Genomic DNA, 19,864 nt, shown 5'->3' on the forward strand with positions numbered 1-19,864 from the left:
ATATGATTCATCACGACGTTCCAAAATACAAATGCAAAACCGCGGTCGCGTGAATTTGACTTGTGTTCGCCGAAAGATATCACGATGATTCACGAGGTGTCCATCGAATCTCGAGAGCATTCGGTAAATTGTGTCACTCAAGGATCTTGTTATGAAATATAGATTTTCTGAAGCTTCCTCTGCATCCCCGTATCTCTTAGATTTATTTTAAACTTTTATACATCACGGAAGATATATATTTATGCCTGCCTAATCTCGTTGATCGCCATCAATTGCGACGTGATTCTTAGCTTAAGAATGTGCAGTGAAGTGTTTCGCTCCTATTTTGTATAATTTGTATGAAGCGGTCTTTTGTTATTTAAATAAGACTACAACTTCTCAATGCTGCAGCCCAACAGACAAATATGTGAAAGATTCAATGAGACTAACTCTTATGCATTATTCATTCAATTTTCAACTTTTAATGAATAAGGTGCAAGTGCCATTATATTAATTGGAAAAGAATGTGAAAACATTTTTATAAGTTTTAAAAAAATAAATTGTACGTTACAATATCAGTACTTTGTTTTCGCTGTAATAAATTCCCGGTTTTTGAACTTGTAAAAGAAAAGGGAAAAAGAAAAAGGAAATGCAGTGGTCGATCGATGTATCGATCTGTCGATCGTAAAAGTCGATCACACTTTAATAAAGGTTGGGCAGGCTTGACTGATACGAAAAGATTTTGGAACTTGAAATATAAGTCGAGAATGATGCAACTGATTCATCTATCATCATCCGTTGAAATTCTTCGCGTCAAAAATGTTACAACGCAAACTTTGTAGAAAAGAAATATTATCGCTATTTTCTCCCTCTCTCTTAACTAATTCATCAAGCGATTATATCTCTAGCTTTAATAGAATCTTGTAATTCTTCAGTGAAATTTGATTCAAAATTAAAGCATTAAAACATTCTCTGGCTATGTTTTGAGTGACTACACAATTTCGTGTTAAACTATAAATTCAAAATTTCTATAATTTCTGTGTAATTTGTCGTTCATCGTGCAATTGCGAGGAAAAATCGCATAAGATGCTGCTCAAAATCATTTGAAAATTTAAAGTATAAGCGTGCTCTGAACAGGCACGTGATCTACCGGGAAGGCCAGTTATAGCTCGCGTGGCATCGGAAATGCGCGGAAATCCGAATTAACGACACAGTTGCGAAATCGCGTCACACTCCGTTTGTTTCCGTGTGTGTATGTGTATTGAGATCAAAGATTTTTTACCGTGATTAATTGCGCAATAACTACAATTTATATGTTAAAATATCACAAGAGTATCAGTTTAACAAGTTTATCATCTTATTTCTTAATTTTTAAAGAACAGAATAACACTATTAACAGATTTACTTCTAGTTGCAAAATATTTGTTAATTATGCTAATTATGTTAAAATAGCTAATATTTGTGTACGTATATTTGTAAAATTAAAAAATAGATACGTTAGTTTCCATGTCTGTAAAATCAAATATGATGAAAAAAACACAAGAATATTGTATCATATAAAATTTTAAATAATTATGGCAATTATGGTAATTATTAATTCTTTTGCATATACAATTTTGTTAAAAAATATGAGTGTTAAAATATTAGCAAAATTTCTGGTCACATCTCAAGGAAAAACACATAATTGAACAAAATTTGTTCACATATCGATCCTACCTACGTGCACTATATTGCCATAATTACGTCGCCTTAATCCAAGCTAAATTGCCTACCCCGCAATTACTAAATCGATAAGCTGCAAAGCCAACGGGAGAATAAATGAAAATGTAATTAATAATAAAACATTTAAACTATTTGAAACGATTGAAAAGTTTCACGGCTAATATGACGAATCAATTATTGCAATATTATTTTATCGATAATCAGCAATAAATTATACGTAAAGTATCGCGTTGCTCAAGATTGCATGCATATTAAAAATTTGTATTTATAGAAAACATTTCCTATATATTGTGATTTGTAAGCAGGAAGTCGATGATATAATGAATTCTTGCCTTATCTTTTGTATCGTTGCTACAGCGAGCATGCAGCTTATTCGCTTTACATTACATCACATCTGTAACAATTAAGTCATAACAGCGTTACGTCGTTTCCATGCAATTTGAATTTACCCTTATTTGTGTTGAAAATTATTTTCTTGCGATAATGAAATCATAATCCATTACTATAACAAACGCGATTCTGTGAATAAAAAGTTGATTATTTTACGTAAATTTTAATTACTTCCCGTTCACACAATTTTTCTTAAACATTACTAGCTTTTGTTGCAACGAAAATACGAAACAATAGAAATAATTCTGACGTGTATTCTAAAAAATGTCAAAACTTTACTTTCAATCTAATTATCTTAATATTGTGAGAAATAATATTTCACAGGATTGTATAGAAGCTTATGCAATTATCTTTTTTTGCATCTTTTTGTACACTTTGATATATCAAATGATATATCATCGTGATATGAAAATTTGCAATTATAATTAATGATACAATTAGGAAAATTCCCATCGAAAGATTAAAAAATTATTATTAAAATTATATTTAATTATATTATTGTTGTTTAATTATATTATTGTTATAGTATCATTATATTTAATTATATTATTGTTGCATTGCATTAAAAGAATTTACTTTCAAAAAAGCGAATCTCGTTTATACAGCATGTATAATTTGTACAGAAACTAAAAATATTTATATTTCCTTGAAAACATTATGCATACACATTAACTTTCAATTTGTAAAAGCATAAAGCATTGCTATATGACATGATTGCAATTGGGACAGGAAGTGCGAGTAAATGTTCACGAATCTCTTCAAGTTTGTGGCGTACATATGGCCGAGATATACTTATATTTTATACGTTTTCGAGGGGATTCTAAATAAAGCAGGCGGAATTCATCAGGTCAGTTCCTTCGTTCACGGTCTACCAGATGGTAACGTTCCTCATTTACAATGATGATGTATGAATACTTATGCCGATATAACATATATTCTCTTAAATAATAAGTATTGTACGGAACAAATAAGGCATTTTCTACAATGCAGACTCAGGACATATAATAAAAAAAGAAAAAAACAAGGATATTTACGGGCAGTATTTTAGTTCTCGCTTGATAGAAAAAAACATTTGACATTTAACGCCATTGTTCATTATATGTTGAAATAAATTTAACATTTTGTGTGTGTGTGTGTGTGTGTATGTGTGTATGGATGTGTCTGCATGATATATATGCAATTTTATACATCTTTCAAGAAATTCTAAATAAATAAATATAATATGTAAACACATTTATCGAATTTTTATAAAATAATATAATACAATAATTAATATACAATAATTAATTAGGAAAAAGGAATTAATTACACCAGAGGATTAATTAATATGCCTTAAGTATAATTATAGTATTGAGAGGTAGCTCTTTCTCTCTCTCTTTCTCTCTCTCTCTCTCTCTCTCTCTCAATATTATAATTATAGCTCTGGTACACACTAGTCATATTTTTCAATATTATCCTGGAAATTAAAACACCATTTATAGAGTATAATTTCTAAATGTAAGACTAATCAATATATTTAATTAGAAGGCAGATGAAGAATATGAAGGAGATGAGTAGCGACCGTAAAATAAAATTCAATTAAACGTATAAGTATTAATTAATTTCGGTCGAATAACGAATTATCGATTATATATGTATCTGGTTTAATCATATTCAATGACTGGTTCAACACTGTTTGACGAAATAATGAATTATATAATGACATTCTCTCTCGCTGTATACATATATCTCTCTTCATTAATTTTCGTGTTGGTTTGCCTCTTTTCTCGAGGGTAATTATTTATCGGTCATGCAATCGACATGCCATGTATTATTCCAAATGGCGTGCTTGATATTTCTCTGAATGTAATGTGTCTCTCGAGGTTGCAACTCATTAACTAAAATGTTGCGTACAAAACGAAGATAATGCAGCCTATTAGCACTCAATTTGTCGACTCGCGTGCTGTTAATACTAACAATTTTGTTACTATACATATAGTCTAATTCCAATGACGTAGAACGTATTAGGAAAAAATCGTGCGTCTTTTTTTTGGAATCTTGTGTCTTTTTTTATTTTATATTTCGTCGAAAATAAATGTGTGTGATAATAAAATAAAAAATACATAAAAGAGTCAGAATTTATTCATGCACATATGTTAATACCATATTTTTCTTTAAGAAAAAATGTAGAACACAACTAAAATTTTTTCTCTCTGATCTCTGTTTACCAAAAATATTGTATATACTCTGCAATAGCACATGACGAACATTCTTTCAAACTGATAAGTCAAAGCTCTCTGTGTTAATCCTTCGACTTTTATTACGCTAATAGATGTTTTCTTGATTTCGGCAAATGACTTTATTATCCCACTACAATACTATTAACGATGGAACTTAAATGTCGTCCAAAGTTTTAATATTCGGATTTGTTTGCCGCAAATATCGATTGTTATCTTACGAATGTCGAGTCCATTCCTTATATCTTTATGGAAAACTATCATAGAAAATAACATACAAAATCTGGCTTTATCTTAATTTGCTTTAAAAACTCATTTATAAAATAAATAAAATGATATATAGAGATATTAAATCTCTAGATTTAAAGTCCCTACAATTTGACAACACTTTGCGTGATCCACGTGTGAACAACTTGCCTGCGACTTCGACTTAAATAAAATCATAACTATACAATTCACCGAGACATTATCTTGAATTCCACGTATGATTGAGCGGAAATTGGATCCACTGCGTAAAGCGCTTATCATCGTTGACCTCGAGCACGTGTATTAATCATCTAAATTATTATATCTCGAGGAAAATCCGTAGTAAACCGTAAGAAGGTAGCAAGACGGTTCCGAGGAGGAGGTACACGTGCTCGAGGTACGGACTCGTGTGAAAAATCGATTGACACACCTACGGTTAAATAACAAAAGGGGTAATCTTTTCAATGAGGCCAAGTGCCATTCCGCCCCTTGCTTAGCTCTTCCACCATGGTTGGTGGATATTGCGATCGATTCCACGAACTTCTGTAATTGATGTCCCCAATAGGCAATAAATATTCGTGCTTTTATCGTTGCTGTCTGAAATTCTGTGAAACGATAACGCGACGTTAATTTACTATAGGCTCTTCTTTCTCTCGAAGGATCATATTGACTCTTATATAAACGTAAAATATGCCTAATTAAAATTTTATACAACTGCAATTCATATTCTCAGATAGAAAGGTCGCAATCGCAACATCTCATCTATTTTTTTATTATATTATCCTTATCAGATTGTAAATATTTTTACGCTTTAAAATATGAGAATCCTATACTTATCTATTATATCTAATAAATACTTTTTCCTTATCGAAAGATAATATTCTACAGAAAATTCTAAGAAAAAATACGAGAAGGAGCCAATTTAGCTCAAACAAAATAAGTAAAAGAATGCTCGTAATTCACTCGAAACTGTCATACCCGACAATGCGGAGGAAAAAAAATAATTTGTCAAAGAGCTGTTACAACTACGCAAGCACAGTCATCAGTCAGGTGATCGATTTTGTATTCTAGATCCGAGAAATTTTCATATGCGACTGGAAAAATCGAGTCTTGACACATAAGTTCTTTGTTTTTCATTTTCTGTAAACAATGCTGACATATAGGCGCGAACAAGCCCGGACATCTCGAGTCTTGACACATAAGTCTTTGTTTTTTATTTTCTGTAAACAATGCTGACATAGGCGCGAACAAGCCCGGACATCTCGAGATCCAACAGCCACGATCCAGTTAAAGCCAGTCGGATCCAGCCGATCTGGTAGACCACCTGGAATGTCACACGGTTTCGAATTCTAAAGCATCTCATCCTCGCTTACACGAAATACCAAGGATAACGGATTAAATACGCTTGAAATAAAGAAACAATTTTAATCTTGAAAAACAATATAAGGAAAAATGAAAATCTTTCCATATCCATAGAATAATAAAAAGAATTATGTTAAATATGTATAATAAACAATATTTACACAGCTATTTTTCTTCAATCATCTTTTTCGGTCCAATATTTTTCATCGGTTATATTCCAAATATCTCTTTAGTCCTTCCCTTTTAATTATTAAAATAGTTATGTATATAATATTTTTGTTATACATATATAAATGAAATATTATGAAATAATGTCTAAAAGACTAAAACTGAGATCATCATTCTCACATTTTTTATAATTCATTAAAAAATATTCTTAGAAGATATTTAATAAGATATATGATATTCCTAATAAAAGATATAGAAATTAAAAACTATAATATAAATGCGGAAACAAAATTTTTAATTAATTTGATTTACACATATTTAATGTAAATGTCCTGATATAATCAATGCTTTGATATCGATCTACTTCGATTTGCTTCGAGTATTTCATGGGATATTCTTTTCGTATCTCTTACATGCATCATATTCTTGATTTCTTTTATACACTTTAAGAAAAGAGGCGTGGAAGGTTTTCAACGTCACAAGAAGTATACCGAATGGGGCCAAACTCTGCTACGAAGAAAGAATTATAGCCGATCGATAGCAACACGTGGTTCAGGCGTGTGTAGTAATGTTTACCATAGGAATAAAAAAGACGAAACCTAATCCCATATAAGACTTTGGAAATTGTCAGAAACCATTACTTGCAAACATTTGCGCATTGCGCCACATTATGTTATACGTGTAAAAATTATATTACTATGTGTATAATGTTATAATTCGATATTTTTCTCCGCAACTTTTTACGCTCTAAAAATATTTCAGAATTAAGTCTTAACAATAATTGTAGCAAATGATTAAAAATTTCTCATTAAAAAATTTTAAAAATTTGTAATATGTTATATATATTTATTGTTTCTCGTATAGAATATCTTAATTGACTTAATATCAATTTATAATTTGAAGTCTGAAGACCAAATATTATTTTAGTTTTTTGAAAAATATAAATTACATTATTCTCGAAAAACTGAGATATATTTTAACAATGAAAAGGAGTTATTTTGCCCTTTAACAAAGTTAAATAATGCTACACTAATTTCATCTTGCATTAGCGATTCTATATATAAACGCCAAATGTACTCTGCGTATTATCAACTTTTTCTACGTTTTTATACCTTTCCTCGTATCTGCAATAAATGCCAACTCATATTTAGAATGTGTATTATCGAAGTTAAAAATAAAAATAATAATATGTTAACTGCACATGTCTTATCGGCAAATATTAAAATATATATACGTTAGACTCTCTCTCTTTCTCTCTCGCTCTCTCTCCTTCCAAATATATAACAGTCAATTCTACAATATAAAATTCTACAATAAAAAAAAGAAAAATAAGATAATATTTTGATAAACATATGATAAATTGATATACTTTTTTATGCAACACATATACATATAAGAATATAAATACAATAAAAAGATGTTGATAGATGGATAACTGGAATAATAAAGTGGATGAAAAAAATATTGATATTAATAAAAATATTGATCCAAATATATATCGTAAACAAAACATGTTTGTGCATATTATATTATTTTTGAGGAAATACATTCCAAAATAAAAATAATCTTTCAATAAAAAGAGTGCCAAAAAATAGCTTGCATATTCATATTTGCGATATTTATTTTTTCCAATATGTACAACGATTTAATTGCATTTTCTAATCTAATAATTATAAACTTTATATTAAACTGTTATTTTATTTCATTTTGATATATTAATTATATATGATATAAATTTAAATATATATGTTGCATAAATTAAAATACTTATTTAGAAGCTAGAATTATTAAAAAATGTACTACAAACGAGATATAAATTTAATATAATTATAAATTTTTGGTTAATAGCATAATATTGCTTTGCATAATTGTTTCTGCAATCTATATGTGAAAATAAATATTGTAGAAATATTGAAGAAATACTTTTCTTACTTTTTCTCATACATTTCAATATTTTTTATCCAACATAATATTTCAGTAATAGTTTTCTTCTCTAGAAAGAAAGAATAATGAGACTTTCATTTGAAAAATCTTCTTGACATTTTCCTTTTCAAATATAATCAATGAGATGTAACGTAATCTTCATTATCTGCAATATTATGCAATTTTTTATCAAATCATATAAAAACTCCATAGTTATTAATAGTAAAATATTAATCTATAGTTCAAATAATCTTTCAGTATCAAATTTAATAGTAATTTAAAAAATGATTGTCAAGGAACCATCTTTGTTTAATAATCTGACATTCTGATTTTATAAATAAGATACATTTTATCTAAATATTATCATTATATATAATAATACGCAATAAATTGCACAAGCACATATTAATATTCCAGGTTATAAATAAAATTATTTATTATACATGCTATTACGGATTGATATTATTCACAAAAATTTAAAATTTATGGTACTATTTAAGATAATTCACAAGAATTTTGATAGAAAAATAGAAATCTTTCTTTTTATTACAAATTAGTATAAATGATTTAATTCTCGATCAGATAAATTTTGTATAAAATAATTTATGCGTGTTACCTCAAGCCTGACGTATTCGACATATTATATATCCAATGTATATGGTGAAATCATAATAAATGCTTATAATTTGAATCTACTATTTGATTACTTAAGGCTTGTATCTTTCGTAAAGTTTGTTTAAATCTAAATGAAAAATCATAATAATAATAATATTTTCTTATATATTTTCACTTAAATCACAATCATACAACACACACATACACAGATTAAATTTATTCACTGAAAAAGTTCGCTTTCACCAAAGACTGAACTCCTTTATAACCTTCATGAAATGATCTGTATAATATTTTTCAGAAGTTTACGTTATATATATACGTGAAAATTTCAAGGCTTTATATATTCATGTATTTATATATATATATGTATATGTGTACGTGTGTGTATAACATACATGTATAAAATAAAACGTTTTCTAGTTAGACATTTTATTATTAATTGTAAGATGTAAGAATTAAACCAACATATATAACAAATTTATCGATTGATTATATTTTGTATATATTCGAAGATATAAGCTGATATAGTTTTCAAAGTTTTTGACTTAGCTTGGTAAATATCTCTCTTACACACAAAATTGATATGATTCTGACATTTTTTCTACATAATATTATATTTATTATTATATATATTTTATGTATATATAATCGTGGTCCAAGATATGTATATTCTTCAAGATCAGCTATAAGATAATAAATATCACTTTTAAGATCCTTTTGTAATATGTCCTTTGATTTTAGATATAACATGATGTTAGCTATAATTTTTTTTTCATATTTCTATAATTCTTAAAACTCATCAATGTTATATTGGAACTATTTACTATTTTCTACTTTGACATCGTTAAAATTGCAATTGCAAATAACATAGATACAGCCGTCATAGACATAATTAACAATAATAGTTATTATTATTCCGCTATAATCATCATTATATTATTCATACATAATTCGTCATTTAATGTAAAAGACATAAAATACACCTCTGTAAATTTGACATTCGACATTCCATCATGCTAGACATTATCTGTGATGTGTGTCCTTATGATATTAAAAAATTATATTATCGTGTTCCTTTTGAAGACATACACAGTGATTGATCATGAAAAAATGTACGATATGGATACGTATAGACCTAAACACGCTATCCATAAAAGATATCCATAAAGGATACTCATTCAATAAATCAAATATTTGTATAATAAAATTATAACTGTCTTTATAAAGAATTTTCAGCATCTTTTACGTAAAATATAAATAAATCTAATTAATAGAACAAATCGATAAATAAAATTCATAGATAATCAAAATTCGTTGTTTAATAATTTACTTATATTCAGAAAACACATCAAAATCGATTCTACTGTTTACTTCAATTGCTATGAAGAATCATAAGCCAAGTAAAGGACTTCTCTTATAAAGATATAATGACTAATGTATAATTATATAATAACTACTTTAAATACACACTTGGTACATTGCACTTGTGGACGGACATTTGTTTCCAGTCCGTACAATTAGGCTTACAAAAAAACACTGGTATTTCTTGGCCTAAAATTAATGTGATTAACGATTATTTATATGTATAAATAAAATCTCTCTCAAGTAGATTAATTAACATAATTGTCGAAATAATCGTTGACACTCTACATATTTACAATTATAGAGAGCAACATATACACACATATAAATCACGAATTGAAACATACTCTGTACATTAACAACAATAATAACAATAATAACAAAACATATCTATTGGTTTGAAAACGAAAATCAAAATCAAATCTGCGCTTGCGATGTCTGAATATTATTATGGTAAAAAATAATTTTTGTGTTCTCGTGAATGATTATTATATAAGGAATTATGTCATATATAATCATACGCGCACGAATTTTCGCGCTTGTATTATTTTAAAATATTTCCAAATTTTCTCTCAATATGTTTGATCGCAACTATTAATAGAAAATAAGAAAGACAATTAATCTCAATATTAAAGTTTCAATCAAACTTATTTTTCCTTTAGTTTTTGGTTTTCGATATTCCACAAACATTGTGAATCACATACGATTTTAATATTAACATAAAATTTTATCATCATCTTAGGAATATCCAAAAAATATAGCCATTATTTAAGAACCTGAAAAAGGTTTCTCTTTGAACATTGAATAGTCAAATCAAAGATTCTTTGTTCTTATAGTAATTTGATAAAACGTTCACAATACACAAGTTCAATACATTTTAAATACATTTATATTACTTCACATAAATTCACAGGAATGACTAAAAATCTCTGTTTGTTAACAAAAACAGAGATATTTTTGGATGTTCCTAAAATTTGCAGAATTTTCGACAAAATCAATGAAACGCGAATTCCACTCATGTTAATATACTTACAAGTAATCCACACATATCACAAATTAATTTCACTTCGCTACTTTAATTTATTCGTAACATTTAGCTCTTCGTAAGTTCAGTTTGTCGCTACACACATAACAGTCAATATTCTAATAAAATACACATCCACCCTGTTTTATATATTCTATATATGTCGTAGTCATTATTTCATTTTACAGCTTACGCGCATTTGATAAAGTCCTCTTTTTCTCCTTTCTTGAGAGCCTCCGAGATATTAAGAGACCTCCGAGATATGTCTCTGATCTTAAATTAGGCGACATTTGGCATATCTTGATACTTATTAGCGATAAATTCGTGCATTTTCTTTAACTAGCGCGAGTTTTTTTTCACACAGCAGAATCTTTCGACTTCGCATATGTGCACACATTATCCGCTAATGAGACATTTTAATTGAAATCCAGTTTCACGGGTATCCTCGTGTATATTTCACGTTGATTCCAATACGCCGCCGGCGAGTTTTGTCGCGTACAGATTTAGTGCCTTTGAAAGAGAAAATTCTATTTTAGATTACAGCGCTACAACGTAATGAGAATTCTGTAGTCATACATATAGATTAACTCATTTTCTGACAACTAATGTATATATGCTAAAGGTAACGAGAGAATACTTAATTTTAAGTAAACTGTGCCTATCGATTATTCAGAGTTTTTAATTAACATCATTTTTGCGCTAATGTCAATTTTTCAAAGGTATAATAGTAGAGGTAATTATGTTTTTCTTTCTATAAAATTCCTATACAGAATTTTTTATCCAATTAGATGTATAATTTATCCAATTTTTTTAATAGAAACATTTTTCTTTTTTTTATTATATATTCTTTTATGAAATGGAGTATTAAATAATTTCTTACACTTATTTCTAAGAGGAACAACTTTTAGAACAAGACAAGACAATAACTTTACGATTTTTATTTTGAAAAATTTCTAACTTTAGAGATGTAAATGGAAAAAAAATAAATTTTTTTTTATAAAATATGTTTTTTGTGGAAAAAAGCAAGTTTTTTTCAAAATTTTATTCTTTTTCTATTCATTATCTTTATAGCTTGATTATATTGCAAGTAAATTTTTTTAAATATTTTTTAGATAGGACTAATCATCATTATTATAAATGTAAATTGCGCTTCAATTAGTTATATATAATTACGTAATTACTCTACTTTCAATAAACTCTCTAGAAACAAATTAATCTTGATTGAATTTATTATATAGACACATAACTTGTAATTTTTAAAAATATACTTTGGTCACTATTTTAATATAATAAAAGAAACTAAAATTCTTATAATTTAAAATTAATTTTTTTCAAAAGTAAATTTAATAAATCAATGAGATTTTTGCCATTAAAATATATCAAACACGACATAATTAGGATAATTGGATGAATAAAAATGTTTCTTATGCATCTAATTGAGAATTATTTAAAACACATCATGTTTGATGTAATTTGCGGCAAAAGTTTCATTAATTTGTTAAAATTATTTTCGAAAAAAGATAAATTAAAAATATAAGAATTTTATTTTTTTATTATATTAACAAAAAAATATGAAGAAAAATAATATTATATTAAACAAAATAATAAAAAAAACTAAATGTTTTATTTTCAATTAAAAAAAGATGTAAAATGTTTTTCTTCACTGTTTGTTTCCTAAAAAATTTTAACAAAAAACGGAAGAAATGGGTTTTTTTACATCTCTATTTGCATTCTAAGTTGGAGCTATTGTAAATAGACTCAAACATGAACAATCACCTTGTATATGAAAGCGTATTGCTCCTTGGTTTGAACTGCACCGGCACGATCTCTCCTGATAGTGTAAACGACCCTCGGAACGTCCACAGTCCTCGTAATCTCGTATTGTCTAATTCCTAGGTCGAGGGCTATTAGCGTACCGGTACGTCCTGTACCGGGACTGCAATGGACCACGATGGGTCCGGGGCCGCCACGCTGGAGTGCTCTCGCTTCGAGGAGTACCGCTATTAGGCCTGCGCCGTCAGATTGGACGCCACTCACCGGCCATAGGTACCAAATATGAAATACCTCTCGGAACGTATTGTTCTCCAGATTCTGCAATTTAATTAATTTCTTTATGTTACCATTAAAGTTACTTGAATTACTATCATTTATATATAAATTTCTTACGATATTATATCCTAAACTTTTCTCGAGAAATGTTCTATTTATTTTATTTATTTAATTGAATATGAAATAATTGAAATATTTATCGATTTTATTATCGAGACACATTAAAGAATGATCGAGCTTCAAACAATAGCTCTATTCGTACAGTTAAGAATAAATTTTTACCTTTAGGTGAAGCGTGGAGATGGCATATTTCTCTTTGGTTTCCCGCTTCTTCAGGGTAACTTGGAAGTCACCGTAAAGTCGGTGACAGTCGGTCACCTCTGACGGTGGAATGTATTCCGTACATTTTTCCACTCCGTTCTCAACGAGATCAGTCAACATGATGATTACCTTGCACTGCTGCTCCCAGATCATGCGCCAAAAGTCGGTAACGGTCGACTCTATTGGCGCTTGGCACGCGATATAATACTTTGTGGCGTTTTTAGGTCCCTGAAACACCGAAGCATCTTTAATTCGCATTCCACATTGAAATTTACAGATATCTCGGACACTTTCTAATCTTAAAATAAACGCTCATTTTGTACACCATATTTGGAGATAGAAAGTGGATTCACTAATTTATTAATTTCAATTGATTCATTTAATTTTACTCATATTATTAATATACACTAGATTATTTATAAAAATGATGCCCAAAGAAAATGTATGCATATTAAATCTGGAAATAAATAAATAATGCAATTAAATTTGTATTTTCTAGCTTGACGCTTTTAGAGACTGATGTTTATTTTTAATTACTGTCACAATTAATTCAATCGTGTGAAATGCACGCACGCATTCGTGTATTTTTGCTCTCTCCTCCGCGTCTTAATTAATGAGCTCACTCTCTAAGAATGAATCTGTATCTTATTTCAATTTCCCTGGCATAATTTATCTTAACGCATCTTCTACTTTTCGGTAACCATCTGTTTACGGATAATTGTCGAGTCGCTCGCGACATGTTTCATTTAGATGCGCAATCGTGTTTTCGGGAGAGGTATTACACAATCTTATTAAATGTCGAGCGAAATTAATTGCACGTCAGACGGCATTCCATTTGGCGCGCACGCTGCGTAATTACGTACACAATACACGTTACGTGCATATACAAAGTGGAAGCATTGCGAATACCGGGTCGATTGTACTCCCGATATGAAGCAACCACGGGTGGTAGCGATTCCGATAAATGTATTTATCGATCAGTCAATTTGTTCCTAATGGAAGTCTCGTCTATTTCCGTCGAGTTTCACGTGAGGAAGAGAATCTTAAAAAAATATCGTCCATGCAATATAAGCGAGCTTATTGTTTAGCTTTGGCACGTCAGACATATTAAAAAGAAAATACTTTTTATATATATTATGAATTTATATCTTTCGAATTTCTGCATTTCTTTTGGAAATGGAAATATTATCTCTCCATTAAATCAAAGTTACAACAATTGCTGTGTTTACGAATGTATTCGATAATTATTATATAAACTGCGTTAGATTAGGTACGAGACAATATATATACATGTAACGCACTCGCAATATCTCTTCGCTATTTATGCAACTCCGAATGAAATTCCGAATACAGGTATTTATTCTGATTACTACTGATTGTTACAGATTGCTATTGTCCGTATTTTATGCCTTATTATGCAATTTTATGAATTATATAATCGCAATACTCTCTTTTATTACTGAAAACTTTGAAATAAAAATAAAGCATTATTGATAAAAAATTTAAAAAATATAAAAAATTTTTAAAATTAAAAAATAAAACACAAGAAATTTTAAAAAAATAGTCTTTCACGTAATAATTTAAAAAAGTTATAATTTAAAATTATACATTATAATTTAAAAAAGTTTTAAACTTTTTTTATTTTCTATTTTTAGGCATTATAATGTAAATTATTTTAAATTATTATAAAACTTAGTATATTAAGTTTGGCATCTTATTTTAAATTATTCTGAAATTTAGCGATATTAAGGTCACTTTAAACAAAACATCATTCATAATTTTGTCTAAAATTATGTCGCAATTTGTTACTTAAATTTGAAAAAATTTCTCTGCGTATATTGTCATTATTTTTTAATTTGTTGTATATATTATATATTTTTACTAATATCTATGTAATATCTATGTTATATCTATGTAATATCTATGTAATATCTATGTTATATCTATGTAATATCTATGTAATATCTATGTTATTTTCAGTAATGAAAGAGATTAATAAACATGTTAAAAAAAATTGTAATTTTTTTAATCTCTCGCAAAACCTACTTCCAAATACACTTGTTATCTTTTCGCTGTTCAGAGATTTCTGATTCCCTTAAAATGTACGAGCGGCACACACATTCTCGGTCAAATGCATTCTAACATATGCAAACGATTAACTTTTGTACCTCTTTGACCCCGTTTTGTAGAACTTTTGCGATTAAAAGGCGAACTAGTTATTTTGCGAACAATTCCTGACGCTTCCGCGTCTGGGTTCCCAGTAGTTTACACGCGATACAATGCACTCACTTTCCCGGCGCGACGTGTTACGCAACATTCCTTTCCCACGCGCTGCGCAAAAACACTTTGCTAGTTTTTAACATGTTGGCATTCACTGTATTTCACTCGTGGCTGACATAATCCAATCTCGCGCAAATGCTATTAATGACATCGAAAAAATAATTACGTATAAAGTTCTCTTCTGGCGCGCGTGTTTTATAAAAACGTGTTTTATCTCTCGCTTGCCGTCGCTCTCGCTGTCGATTAAAAAATTAACTCACGTGAAAATAACGGAAATTCACAAATGAAATCTTTAACAGACGTGTGCGCAACGGCAAGAGGATTTTTTTATGAACCGCGTGATGGGAGTTTGTCGAGTTGGAGTTTTGCTTCAATTTTCAATTTCCATTTTTTCATGTTTACGGATTCGAAAGGATTTCGATAGATTTAATTTATATAGGAATTAAACTTTTAATTTTCTGTATGTCAAATGTAGACAGTGATAATTTTCTATTTGGAAATTTAAAGGAAGGGCTTTTGGTAAAAAAGCCGAATCGATTAGTTTAAGAAAAAGTAATTTGAGATTGTTTAAAGTAGATGTTAGACTGAAAATTGAGGAAAGAGTAGAAGAAAAATCTCGACTCTGGAGCATACTCGGAAAATCAGTTTCAATCAAGAGATCTTACCCGCACGTAACTGGCATTGATGTACTCAGTCGAGGCATCATTGTTTAGCTTCTGTAACTGCACCCTCGTCTCCGGAAGTGGTATCACGTTCGCGTATCTATTCTTCACTTCCGCTCCCGGGGGCAACTCGTCTATCTTTCCTGAAACTTGGGGTATACCCGCGAACTCCTCGTTGATTGCATTAACGTCGTTACAGAAAGATGAAAGCCCGGCGAAGTTCAGGGGATGAGAGGGAATGGCGCTCTGAAATAAGGAGATATCTTTCCTAGAGACTTTGCTCGCTCCTCTTTCCAAAGAGGAAAAATCGTAGCCACGCTTTCGTTGATCAAACGAGGCGAGATCACTCGATATCGATCATGAAAAATATTTACAATTCATTTTATTCTGTAGAAAAATATTTAGAGTTCATTTTATTTTTCCATTCAATCAAAACTTAATTGAATAGAAAAAAACGTACAACAAAAATTGTGAGGCAACTTTAATAAATTGTGATAAATCTGCGTTCACAAATTCAAAGCCAGAATAATTTTAGAATAATTTTAGACAGAATTATTTTAGATATTGATAATCAAAATAAATGTATCATAATTATTTTATATATAACTTTGTACTTATAATGTTAATAAATATTAATAAAATAATGTTAATAAAAATCATAAATACTTTCTATGCTAAATAATTTTTTGCATAATTAAAAGACAGATGTAATTATTATTATGTGCCATCAAATTAATGAATCTTTCAGGAGCCCTTCGCTATTTTAAAGCGATGTTGGATTCTCGCCGCAGAAGGAACTTTGAAAGGAGGGGTATGTCGATAAATTAATGATTCTAAGATAATAATTTAGCGATACATATCATTTTATAATATAAATATGCAAACTAACATGTAGATCTAGTTATGTTTGTTGAGGACAGAGTTTAAAGTTTGCTAGCAGATAGAATTTGCGCAGAATCTGTTATAAATTCAATAATGTTAGCAGAAATGTAAATCAAGCAATCATGTCTTGGCAATGGAAAACTAATGATAATTTACTGACAGAAACTAAAGTTAATTATCTTAATCTCTATAATACAATCGAATCTATCAGCAAATTGATATATTTCTATCATCTAGCTATTTAGGTATGAGCAGTATATTATTCCTCAACAATTCTTTTACCTGAAAGCGTCTTATATAGATCTATACTTTCGTAACACGTAATAGCTATAAAAAAGAAAATTAATATTGTAGTTTAATGAAAAATGTAATCATACATTAAAAAAATCATCTGTTTAAAAAAAATTATGTATATATATACTATATTCAATTAATAATAAAATTTATTCTCTATCAATTTTTTTCTTTATTATAACAGTATATTTTTTAAATAAAAATGATTTTTTATGTATATTTTAATTATATGTATTCTATAGAAATAAATATCTTTAAATAAAAATCTCTAAAAAATATCTGACAAACCCCATATTATAATCAATAAATATAGAATTGTATTCCTATGAATGGCACGATGCAAAAAGTTGTCGTGAATTTTTTCTCAAACTCACCGAATCCTCGAAGGTCGGGTTGCCATAGCTTCTCTTGGAGGATCTTACCGCACCCTTGCGCCTTACGCTGTTGTAAGCCGAAACGCTGTCGAGACTGTAAGCGTCCAAGGATACCGGTCGACACCGTTCTCCGTAGTTGAACCTCGTTTGCCTCTTTCTCATTATGAACTGGAAATGATTACAGTTAAGATTAGCGACAGTTACATTCCAGCTAAACGAATGCTTGAAGCCCATCTAGCAGTTTTACTGCGCTCGCAACTTCGTACTTTTTCCGTAATAGTCTAGTCGAATTCTACGAATACTCACGATATCTCGAAACGCGATGGCGGTCAACTTAGTGGCCATGCATTGAGCCGAAAACTGAAATTTGCGCCAGCGTGCAAAATACATTTATACAAACGATAAAAGTGTGTCGCGAATTTTTATTAATCCTCGAATTTAATGAATATATTGTGCAAGATATATCTCTATATAATTAATATAAATATAAATATAATTAAATCATTAAAAAAATTAATTATTTTAAATAGGTGATCTTGCATGTAATTCGTATTTTTCTTATTAATTTATAGAAGAAAAAATAATATGATTTGTGCATAGACGAGTGCAAATCATAATGACGTTGTGATCAATTGTAACAATTGAATAAGCGATCTTGCATATATTTCGTATTTTTTTATTAATTATAGATGAAAAAATAATATGATTTATGCATAGACAAGTGCAAATCATAATGTCGTTGTGATCAATTGTAACAATTAATTACAATTGTGGCTGTAATCATGCTTGTTACGATTGTCACCATCGGCATAGTTTTATTATCAATTATGTCATATCTGAAACGGTGAAAATCTGACGGTCAGCGAAATAACGAGTTTCGTGAAATACATGACAGGTGGAGGAGGACTATTTCAACATCGTCATTCGCATGCAAAACAAACACGCTCATAAGAAACGACACGACGTAGTAGCGCTGATGAAGCGTGGAACGTCGATTGCTGGCCAATCTAATCAGTCATTCAAGGCTGGATAACCACATGCGCGAACAACATTTTATTCCTTCTGGAAAAAAGTCATGTCAGCCAATCCTTTTATCGTTAATTATGTATTATCACGATGCCATAAATATATTTTATGTTTCACGGTAATCCCCTCTTGTACGATCCCGCATTCAACGAGTTCTCTTCGTAATAAATCGCGAATTACAATATTCTTTGTCGTTATTGGAAATCATTATTTTATTTTGCATATTTTTATTTCTAATTTTTATTCAGATCGATTCCATTGTTATAAATATGAAATTGTAAAAAAAAAATATAAATCCCTATATATTTTTTATTTTTAATGTAACAAAATTTTTTTGTTACGCTAAATTACTAGCTTAACAAAGTTAGCTGGTCGATTCATTACGAAAGATTGTTTTTCCAACAACGAGAATTTTCATCTCTAATATTTCAGATATAGCATCGATTCGATTGTTATAAATATAAATTTGTAAAAAAATATATATATAATTTCCTATATATTTTTTATTTTTATATATTTAAATATTTTATATATTTTTTTATTTTTAGTAACAAATTTTTTTTACGCTAAATTACTAGCTTAACGAAATTAGCTGGTCGATTCATTACGAAAGAAATTCTTTTTCCAACAACGAGAATATACAGTTTTGAAAATGAAACGATACCGTTAGATTGCCTGGCACGACGTAGTAATTTTCTTTATCTTCCTTATTAATTGATTCGTTAAGTTTCGTTGGTTTAGATTCCGCTCGACGTTCTATGACTATATTACACGTTCATTAAAATTAATTGTTATACGCTATGCGAGCACTGTATTAATATTACCGATGAAAATGTTACGCAAAGTTATCACAGAAATAATAATGAAAAATAATGTCATTAAAATATAAAAATATGCTGTAGCAGTGTAAAGTGTACGTAACACGAGCAAGCGTGTATTACAAGTGTTATTTTTCGCAATCAATTTTTT

At 29.1% G+C, this 19,864-nt stretch overlaps 1 protein-coding gene across 2 annotated transcripts in view; it reads right to left on the reverse strand.

The window, feature by feature from the left end:
• Positions 1 to 9,975: 9,975 nt before the first annotated feature.
• LOC105249654 overlaps positions 9,976 to 19,864 on the reverse strand; it is a 47,251-nt gene continuing 37,362 nt past the window's right edge. For both annotated transcript variants that reach the window (XM_011255284.3, XM_011255292.3), the window contains exons 6-10: positions 17,870 to 18,037; positions 16,323 to 16,565; positions 13,339 to 13,605; positions 12,784 to 13,098; positions 9,976 to 11,517 (exon numbers count right to left, since the gene is read on the reverse strand). In XM_011255284.3, coding sequence (XP_011253586.1) covers positions 11,464 to 11,517; positions 12,784 to 13,098; positions 13,339 to 13,605; positions 16,323 to 16,565; positions 17,870 to 18,037 — 1,047 coding nt within the window. In that variant the 3' untranslated portion in view covers positions 9,976 to 11,463. The remainder of the gene's footprint in view (positions 11,518 to 12,783; positions 13,099 to 13,338; positions 13,606 to 16,322; positions 16,566 to 17,869; positions 18,038 to 19,864) is intronic.

This window comes from Camponotus floridanus, unplaced genomic scaffold (genome assembly GCF_003227725.1).
Source record: "Camponotus floridanus strain SB8 unplaced genomic scaffold, Cflo_v7.5 scaffold38, whole genome shotgun sequence".
Classification (NCBI taxonomy): domain Eukaryota; kingdom Metazoa; phylum Arthropoda; class Insecta; order Hymenoptera; family Formicidae; genus Camponotus; species Camponotus floridanus.